The sequence below is a fragment of the Neomonachus schauinslandi genome, chromosome 1 (assembly GCF_002201575.2).
Source record: "Neomonachus schauinslandi chromosome 1, ASM220157v2, whole genome shotgun sequence".
Taxonomy (NCBI): Eukaryota; Metazoa; Chordata; class Mammalia; order Carnivora; family Phocidae; genus Neomonachus; species Neomonachus schauinslandi.
The window spans coordinates 124,608,832-124,618,281 of record NC_058403.1 but is presented as its reverse complement, the minus strand read 5'-3'; the positions used below and the strand labels follow the sequence as shown (position 1 = coordinate 124,618,281).

General features: G+C 56.3%; 1 protein-coding gene across 5 annotated transcripts in view; it reads right to left on the bottom strand.

Moving 5' to 3' along the window:
* Nucleotides 1-1,601: 1,601 nt before the first annotated feature.
* AMOTL2 (angiomotin like 2) overlaps nucleotides 1,602-9,450 on the bottom strand; it is an 18,290-nt gene continuing 10,441 nt past the window's right edge. For 3 of the 5 annotated variants that reach the window (XM_021678886.1, XM_021678885.1, XM_021678887.1), the window contains exons 6-10: nucleotides 6,793-7,088; nucleotides 5,655-5,962; nucleotides 4,729-4,946; nucleotides 3,978-4,157; nucleotides 1,602-3,430 (exon numbers count right to left, since the gene is read on the bottom strand). In XM_021678886.1, the coding sequence (XP_021534561.1) occupies nucleotides 3,372-3,430; nucleotides 3,978-4,157; nucleotides 4,729-4,946; nucleotides 5,655-5,962; nucleotides 6,793-7,088 (1,061 nt within the window). In that variant the 3' untranslated portion in view covers nucleotides 1,602-3,371. The remainder of the gene's footprint in view (nucleotides 3,431-3,977; nucleotides 4,158-4,728; nucleotides 4,947-5,654; nucleotides 5,963-6,792; nucleotides 7,089-9,450) is intronic. The other 2 variants (XM_044915581.1, XM_021678889.2) reach the window with 1 other exon arrangement.

Below are 9,450 nucleotides of genomic sequence, written 5' to 3'. Positions count from 1 at the left end.
ACCGGTGGCCCTGTGGCTAGAGGGCCCCACTGCCCTACAAGGGCGCCAGCCAGGAGATACTGGTGTCCTTCACATCTTTGTAAACAGGCTCAGGCACACATGTGCCCAGACACATAAACAAATACACATGCATGCACATGTGCTGGACGCACGGGATGGTTTCTTGGTCCCTCTTGGTCTGTGCCAAGGAAATACTAGAATGACTTACCAGACTAGCTCCTACACAAGGCACAGATGCTTTGAGAGTCCCTGGCCAAAGGTACTGGGGATGCGATGGCAGTCTTGTCAGGGCTTATTGTACCCAGGTGTGGGCTGCCCTCCCAGAGCTCTTCTGGGGGCAGGTGGAGGTGAACAGGAACGTCTTTGCCAAGGGCATTCTTTACGGGCACCGCCATTTTGTTGGGACACCACGTCTTAGCAAATCCAGCTGTGGGCTGATGTGGTTGAGGAAAGCGTTGTGGGAACAGGAGCTCTGTGGCGTGCATCCTCAGAGAGCAAACCGTCCACACGGCAAACCCTAAGCCAGGGCCTGATTAACAGGAAGACAGGCATTGATGCTGCGCGGGCGGTGGGAGGCAGGCTGGAGAGGGCTCGGGTTTTGGTGTGGCCACTGGGTGGGGATTGTTGCACCGGCCTTGTGTTGGGTAAGGATCCTGCGTGGAGAGCTCTCTATCTGCTGGGGCCCATCAAGTCGGGGATGCAAAGTTGCTGGAAAAAGTCCTTGAATATTCCCAATTCTTCCACTTGTTGGATTCCCTTTCATGTGGGCAGGTAGGCTGGCTCAGGAAGACATGTTCTTTCGGATCCTACTGGGTTGCTCATCAACATTACTGCCGAGTCCCTACACTTGCCCAGAAAATACTTCACCCACAGCCATGGGGGCTAACTGTTCCCCTCAAGTGCCCACAACCTGTAGGGCTGCCTGCTGCCCAGTGGTCAGCCTGACTGCTAGCCCACATCCTGACTGGGAACCTGATTGTCCTGACTGGCCCACGGAGACAGATACTTTGTTTCTACTGTAACATCTGAGACTGAGAATGGTTTTCTGTTTTATGGATCGGAGTGACATGTTTTCTTGGGCACAGGGCAAGAGTGGTGATACCACAGCAAGGTCACGAGGCAGGGCCCCAGAATGTGCCACACACACGAACACCCTCTGCTCGTGTCCAGGCAGAGGGCAAGCATGGTGCCCAGGCTCTTGCACAGCTCTGGGACTCCTTGTGCTGGGTGGGGCTGGGGCGAAGGATAAAGCCGCCTTTGGACACCCAATCCTACTGTGGAGTAACCACAGCATGTGGTCAAACAAAACCAGCTAGGACAAAGCTACCCATGGGAGGCTGCCCATCTGTGAGACTCTCCCAGACAGAAAAACATTATGTTCAAGAAACAGCAGTGACCCTGAGCTGCCACTCATGGGTATGGTCTGGCCAATGTTTAAGGACTAAGGCACTGGGGAGCATGGGGTGGGGGAGTGGGGGGGTTCAGAGGCGAGAGTGCTCAGGGACGATATACATGGGCGACACGCCAACTCCTCTACCCTTTCCTTTCCCCCTTTCTGTCCCAGTGTAGTCTCTCACTTGGGCAAAGACACCGATTTTAATTATTATTATTTTTTTATTAAAATACTGTTATACCCAGTGGAATGCAGCAGCAGTCCTGGTACAGGGTGGCATAACAAAACAGCCATGTTTACATTTTAAATATTTACGATAACTTAAACATACAGACACACATCATGGTCTTTGGCAGAAAACGTTCACAGCACAAAAAATACTTTAAAAGAAATACCAAATATTAATCCAAAATATATTAAGTTGTTTTTTTTTCTTTCACGATATTTTTTTGCCTTTTTTTCTTTTTTTCTTCTTGCTTTGTAAACAATGCACATGAACCAAATGTATTTTTCAGCTTTAAAGAAGGGTAGAGGGATTTAAAAAAATATGCAATTGTCCAGCAAATGCAAATGTTTAAAAAGGAAACTTGAGGAATCACGGGAATAAAAGAACACATACCGAACTTAAAAACAGTAAAGGAAAAAACAAAGATTCAAGGAGAACTAAAAACAGTCAAGACAGACTACTAAAACCCACCCATCGGTCCTGGGGCTGAGCTGGGGGACTCTCTAAGACCAGAAGTCGAACCCACGGCTGCTGGCAGGTCTGATTCCAAAGCCCTGGCCCTGCTTCCGGGCACTGCTCGCCGGTAGCTTGAGGAGCCAGCCTCATGGGCGCCACTTTGTGACGGGGGCTCCATCCAGAGACGATTTGAGTCACATCTTGTAGCTCATTGACCAGTTTTTCACCAGCGTAGCTCCCTCTCCCAATCCCTCCAGGTGGGAACAAAGACTCTGATGAGAATAAGGCAACTTATCCAGTTTCCTTCAAGAGAATTGGTGCTGGGAAGCCCCCCCATGGCAGATGTCTGTATGTGGCGGCTCATTTCATCTGGCTCAGGGTTCATAACCAAACCGACAGAATGTCCCAGGGACAGGAGCTGTGGAGCCATGTCAAGAGGCTGGTGATAGGGGTCCCGTGGGCATTTCAAAACAAGGCTCAAGGTGGAGGAAAAGACAATGTCACGTGGATCAACCAGTATCAAAATCCATGGGCCAAGAACTTGAGAAGGGCAGAGAGCTGGGAGGCTAGTCAGCAGTTACAGGAACCGTGGTGGCAGGGACAGGGGAACAGAGAGGGCACAAATCTGAAGCGGCATGCTTCAATCTTCTGTTCCATAAGAAAGTGGGTTATGTACAAACTGCACAGCTTATCCCAGTCCACTTAAATGGCCCCTGCCCACTTCAAGTGAGGGGGCGAGGCTGTGGCTTCTGTAGGACTAACACCCTCAATAGTCCCCTGAAGATGCAAGTCTCAGCGATCTCAAGGAGGCAGTGAGGAGCTGAGGAGCAGATGACGTGGGCTGGGAGCACCCTTAGCCACAGGGGAACAGCACGGCCGACTCTGTACTGAACCAGCCCATCTGGGGTCCATGGGCAGCCATCTTGGGAAATCACTCTCCCAAACCAATATATGCCCTCCCTCCCTGCCTGAGTGCCAACTGGGGGTCCCGAGAAGGCTCAGCTCCCTTCTGGGTTTCCAGTTGCTACCCCAACAGTAAGCCTGGGGATCCTCATTCTGCATGGGCTCAGGAGGGATGTGGGGCTAAGAAGCAGGGTCTTCTGCATGCAGGCGTTCTCACGGCTCCCCCTCACCCCTGCAGCATCCTTAAGCCCCGGGCACCAGACAGTCAATGGGAGTGAATGCCTAGGTGGGGAAAGCGGGGCAGCAGCAGATGGAGGGGCTGCTGGAATGGCCGAGAGTAGCAGAGGGCAGAGGAGACAGGGTATGGTTCGGAGTCCCCGAGCACTACCTCCTTCAGATCAGTATCTCCACCATGTCCGAGAAGTCCTGGACTTTGGATGTGGCAACAGAGTCTGGAGAGAGACAAGAGCACAGGCAAACGCCAGCGAGCGTTACAAGATTGCCCTTTTAAATCCTGGCACATTTTTAAGATAGGATCTCGCTTTACCAACATGGCCTTCCTCAGCTGCCCAGGTGCCCGGGTTCCCTCCCCTGCCCCCCCCCACCCCCCGCCGGCTTGGCCAACGGAGCACCAAGCTCTGCGCCCCCAGCTCTCCCCCCAGATCGTCAACGTCCAGTGTGGAAGACACATTTATTTATAACTTTCAACTGGCTGGAGGCTCGGAGGGAGGGGGAGCCCTGAGGGACGGAGGGAGGCTGCAGCATTCTTCCCGAGCCTGTGGTTTTCTGGGACAGTGAGGCGCAGGCCCACCCCGAGGGCTAATGTGAAAGGGAAGAAAACATTTAAAAGGCCATCTTCTCAAATATCTCTGTCTTGGACTCTTTTTAAACAAACTCTTCTAACTGGAGATTGCCATCAGGTCACTCGCCAAGCTGCATGATCTTAGATGCGCACCCGCAGCCCTGCGCAGCACAGAAGTCCCGGGAAGGGGCACTTACCCAGCGAGGCTGTTCTCTGGCCCCCGCCGTACCCCAGTAGGCTGTCGGGATCCAGTCCCAGGCAAGCGGCCGCGCTGTCCGGGGGACCGTCGGTCTGGGTGCTCCCGTCTCTGCTCCCGTGTTTGGCATGAGCAGGGAGCGGAGCTGTGACCACTGGCTCCTCCTCGGGGGCCCGGTCTGCTGGAAAGGCAGGAGACCGACAGTGACTGCCTCACGAAGGCAGTGGTAGCCCCATGAAGGACACCTCAAATTAACCGTACCAACTGGGGGCACGAGGTGGTACGGGTTGCTCTTGATTTGCACGAACTTCGATTAAGATTCGGGACTCCTGTTTCCAAATAGGAATAACTATCAGGTTGGACTGGTTTCCAGACCTCTTAAGTGGCAGAACCCTTCTTAGCGCGTTGAATCTTAAAACCAGTGGGGACTCTGGAATTTCTGTGGCATCTGCTCAGACGGAGGAGCAGAGGAGCTTGCCTGCAAGGTGCATCTGCCCAGGAAGCTCTATTTCTGCTTAGATGGCAAGTGGCTGGGATCCAGGGTGCTGGAATTTACGGAGATGGGGACTAGAGCATGCCCCCTCACACCAGCAGGATAGCTGTGGGCTGGAGGGTCACCGCAGCCAGCGTGGAAGCTGGCTCCCTCGGGCAAGGGGTCAGGAAGCCCCAACTCCTCTGAGTCTCAGTTCTGGGAGCAAAGGCCTGACAGCAACCTAGCCCTCTACCTCTGCCTCCCACCCGCCTCCTCGCACCTGTAGCCAGCCGGGCAGGGGCATCCACTTGTCGCTCACTAGAGGAAAGACCTTGCCAGCCCTGGGTCCCTGCCGCGGCAGCCACGAAGACAGATGGCACAGACTTGGCGGGCCTCAGGGAGCCCTGCGTGGCCTTGCCCGGCTCTTTCCTGGAGCGCTGCTGAAGGACTTTGATCACTGCATCCTTCTCCAGGATCTGGGCATGGAGCACCTTCAACCTGAGGGGCGACAGACCACGCTCACATGGTCAGACCCGCAAATCCAGTGGCCTTTACCCTCCCCACCTCATGAAAGCTGGAGGGAGCCTTCAGAAATGTCATCAGAGTTCTGAAATCCGAAGCCCTGAAAACTACCAGTGCGTGAGCACTGGGCCCTTCTTACAGCAGCAAAGGCAGGTCAAGGGGTGGGTTGGATTCATCGGATGACAGCAACGGCATGACCCTTGCCCGGTGGGGCAATGCCCCAGGGCTGCTGACCATCCAATGGGCTCAGCTGGTGCTTGTGCTTTTGAGTTGGACATAGGTCGAACAGAAATCTTGTGGGGCCTCTGAGGTTGTTTTTGGAGAGAAAATACTAGCTATCCAAAGCCAGGAACTGAGTCCACCTTCCTTCTGGACTCGGCTGGAAAGTCTTACTCTCCGACTGACTGGGGGTGGGGGTGGGGGAGCAGGCAGAGGCCAGAGCCTTGGATGGCATCTGACGCCTCCACAGCCAAGGTCTCCTGGGCAGACCAAGGAGTCGGTTGGTATCTCTGGGAAAGAACACGTGCGTGATGCCTGGTGTGCCAGACATGCGGGATCGGCCCAGAAGGTGAGGGCCTGCTGAGCCTCGTGGCCAGAGGGGCGTTTATCAGGGATTAAGGGCATGGCAGGGATTGGGCAGTGCACCCCCGCCCCCACCTCAGGGGGGCAATGCGAATACCCAACCTGCTTTCCATCTCCTGATGCCTGTGGCCGCCAGTGAGCAGGCCCTCGTTGAAGCTGCTGCTGGGCGAAGGCTGGGGAGAGTGGCGGATGAGGGTGGTGTCGCGCTGGGCCGCGGCTGTGGCGGCTGCGTCCATGGCAAACTGCCTCATGGCACGCTCCTCCAAATACTTCTGCTCCCACTTGGTCATATCCGCCTCCAGCGCCAGGATTTGCTCCTCCTTCTCCCGCAATTGCTCTGACAGCCGCAGGGCGCTGAGCTCTGGGGATCCACTGCCACCACTGCCACCAGTGGGGGGGCCTGCCTGTCTCTGTGGAGAAGGGAGCACTGTGATCAAGGGCAGAGGCTGGGGTGCGGTAGCCACAGGTCCTCACCCCTGCACGAGGGCTCTCACTTATGCACAGGGGCGTCCTTCGCCCTTCCCGGCAGACCTGCCCCTGCGCCCCGCGGCTACCGAAGATGAAGCAGGTGCCGTGGTTCCCCACACCCCCGTGGACAAGGGCGCAGGAAAGATCAGGCCTGCCTCTGCATAGGGGACCCAAGAAAGTATCCTCCACTTTGGGAAAGGGGTGCTCTTAATAATTACACGTGACAACTGGTGTAGACTAGGACCCACCTGGGCAGTCCAGGGCCTGTGGTCACTCTACCTCGGTGGGAAGGGTACAGTGGGGAGCAGCGACAGAACTCTATCTGGCGTGTAAACACCAGAGTTACCATAACACAGCCCAAAGGGAGGATGAGGACTCAGGATCTGGGTTACCATCTGCCCTCACCATGTTGGGGAGGCACCTAAGAGCTGGCTAGTCTTCCGCATCAAGGCTCCTGGGCTACTCTCGAGAGAGACCAAGGATGCTAAGCCCTGCTGCTGCTGAGGACCGAAGCCCAGGTCTTGAGTCCCCACGGCTGGCACCCGGCCAAGAGGCGAAGCCTCTTCTAAGGCTGGTGGCTGGGGGGAGCTGGGGGCAAGGCTGGAACACGGATCAGCCCAGCTTTCCAAGGGCGCCTCCACCTGGATCTCAGCAGAGACCCCCCAGGACTTTGGAACTGGCCTCCTCGGGTGCCGCCCTCCCCCTGCCAGCTCGCTGCCGCCGTTCTCCTGCGCGCCCTCCCCCTGCCAGCTTGCCGCGTCTCCGAGCTCACCTGCTGTGCACGCAGGGCCTTGAGTTCCTGCTCTAGGCGTGTCCGCAGACGGAGCTCCAGCAGCTCCCGCTTCTCACAGGCCGCCTGCAGCTGCCCCAGGGCCTGCTGCAGCCGCTCCACCTTCTCCACGTAGGCCTGCTTCTTGCGCAGCTCCCCCTCGGCTCGAGCGGCCCGGCCCTGCGCATTGCTCAGAGCCTGCTCTAGCAGCTCGGCGCGCCTCCGCTGGTCCTCGATGGCGCCGCGCAGCAGGGCCGTCTCCCGCTCCAGCTTCTCCTGCTCCTGCTGCTGCTCGTAGCCTGCGGGGGGGGGGGGGGGGGGGTGGGGGGGCCTCGGTCAGGGACAGCAACCCCTCGGCAGTCCCACGGAGCGCCTAGCGCATGCCGGGCTCTGCACTGAGGGCCGGACCGGCATGCCTGCATCGTATCCTCTCCACAACCCTAGGAGGTAGGCACTGTCATCACCACCGCCAGGACATGCGGGAGGGACCGGTTACGTCACAAATAAATGGCAGCACTGGCCCCGGGCCCTTGCAGTAGTAACCGGGCCACACTGCCTCTCTGCTGGGACATGAGCAGCCCCAAACACTGTCTACTTGTGCCAGGTGTCACCATTTCCAAAACACATTCACAATGTTCCTTGAGCCTCATGATGACACTAGAGTCTGGCCTGATAGGAACTGTGATAGGAACCCATGACGGATGAGAAGGCGCAGGTGGACTGTGACAGGACCATCGTTCCGGTGAAGAATGAAGGAACAGGGAAGAGAAGAAGCTCCACTGGCTGCACCACGAGCCAGGCACATACACATCTCATTCCCCTGAAGCCCCTCGGGGTAGGGTATGTGACCCTCAACATAGTGGGGAAGAAACACAGGTAACTGGTGCTGCTAAAGTGGGGACCCAAGTCAGCCTGGCCTCCAAAGGACCAGGATGCTTCTGGCTGTGGTGGGAGGCCCTCCCACCCAGAGGCCTCTCAAAGTGGGCTCCAGGACTCATTCTGTGGGGGTCCCCAGAATAGTGCTACATTTCCTTCCTTGGTCTGGGGACCACTGAGATGTAGGCAACAGGGCTCATAAAGAAATGCAAACTTTGCAGCATAATGAAAATGACTATAGTCCAAAGATTTGTGTCTAAGATCCTAGCTATCCCAACTTTTAAATCATCTTTTTTGCTTGCCAGGAGAACTCTGCTCAGGGGCCCACGTCACACTGTGGGGCCAAGCAAGACCCAAGCCAGACCATGCAGTCCTCCAGCTGATGCTCTAGGTGTAAATCCACCTCCCATTCACCTGCCCTTTGGGAATCGAGCCTGGCCCCCCCCAGAGTGTGTCGGGGTTGGGGGAGGGACCCGCCTCACTGGAGGGTAGAAGGGGGTGGGCTCTAGGGCCTGCCTGATGAACTCAAAGGCACGGTCTCTGAAGCAGCACTCTCACAGTACAGTGGAATTTTCTACTGTAATAAAATTGTTCTGTACTGTGCCAACCTGTGCCCAAGGGCCATGAGCCCCTCGTGCCTACCGAGCACTTGCAATATGGCTAGTGTGAGGAAAGAACCAAATTTTTCCTTTTATTTAAATTAATTTTAATCTTTGGGCCACATGCAGCTGAGTACCTATCACATGGGACAGGTTCTGGAATAGAAGAGTGAAGGCTTGGGACCTGGGTAGGCAAAGGGATGATTCATTTACTCAGGGCCCTGGGGCAGGAGAAGGAGGACACAGGCAACCCAGGTCAGCTCCGGCTCAATCTGGATTTTTTTCAAGGCTGGGCCCAGGCTGGCTTTACTCTTTGGTGTGGAGGGAAAAGATGAGAAAGCTCAATAATACTGAAATTGAGGCATCCAAAGGGGGCTGAATTAGCGTCTAAGGAGTGTGGTGGAGGGGTGGGCAGAGAGTAGATTGTGGATTTGGGCCTAGAAGCAACGACCCCTTCCTGTATGTGCTCTAAGAGCCCACGGCTTACAGAATTTAACAGGCAGCAGCCTCGAATCCCAGTCTTACCATGACTGCCCCATCTTCTAAGTCCCAGAACCTGAGGCTCTGGCAAGAAGGAACTGCCCAACGGGAAACTGCTGAGAGAGCTAGGCTCAGGACTCAAGTCCATATCCCCAGGGAGTGGAGGGCAGGGCCAGACCAGAGCAGCCAAAGCCGGGGGTCTGTACCAAAAGCAGGCATTGGGGACAATGATCACACTTTCCTACTACTGTTGACTGACCCCAGAAAAAGTGAGGTCAACCCTAGACTTTTTCCCTGGGAGCTTTGTGTCTTCTCCATGGGTATTAAGGAACAAGGAAGAGCTGCTTGGCTGTCCTCAGCCCTTGGCGAGGGGTGGGGGGACCCAGCCTTATGTCTCCTGCAGCTTCCTGCTGCCTTGCACCTCTAAGGCCCTGGCAGGGGCTGGGAGGCCTCAGCCTCGGCCATCCCCAGCTATTGGCATGAAACCACGGGCTTGTCTTGTCTGCTGGGAGAGCTCCTGGGCCAGGGCGGGAGACGGGGAGGGGGCCAAGGGCAGGCAGGAAGGTTGAGCTGCGCAGGAAGAAGGGGGATACGCCTTCCACCTTGGAGAAAGCCACCGCTCGGCCCACCAGCCCTGTCCCTTTGTCCCAGTCGCTCTGGGCTGCGGGGGAAGAAGTGGTGGGCTACATCTACGATCGAGAGATGT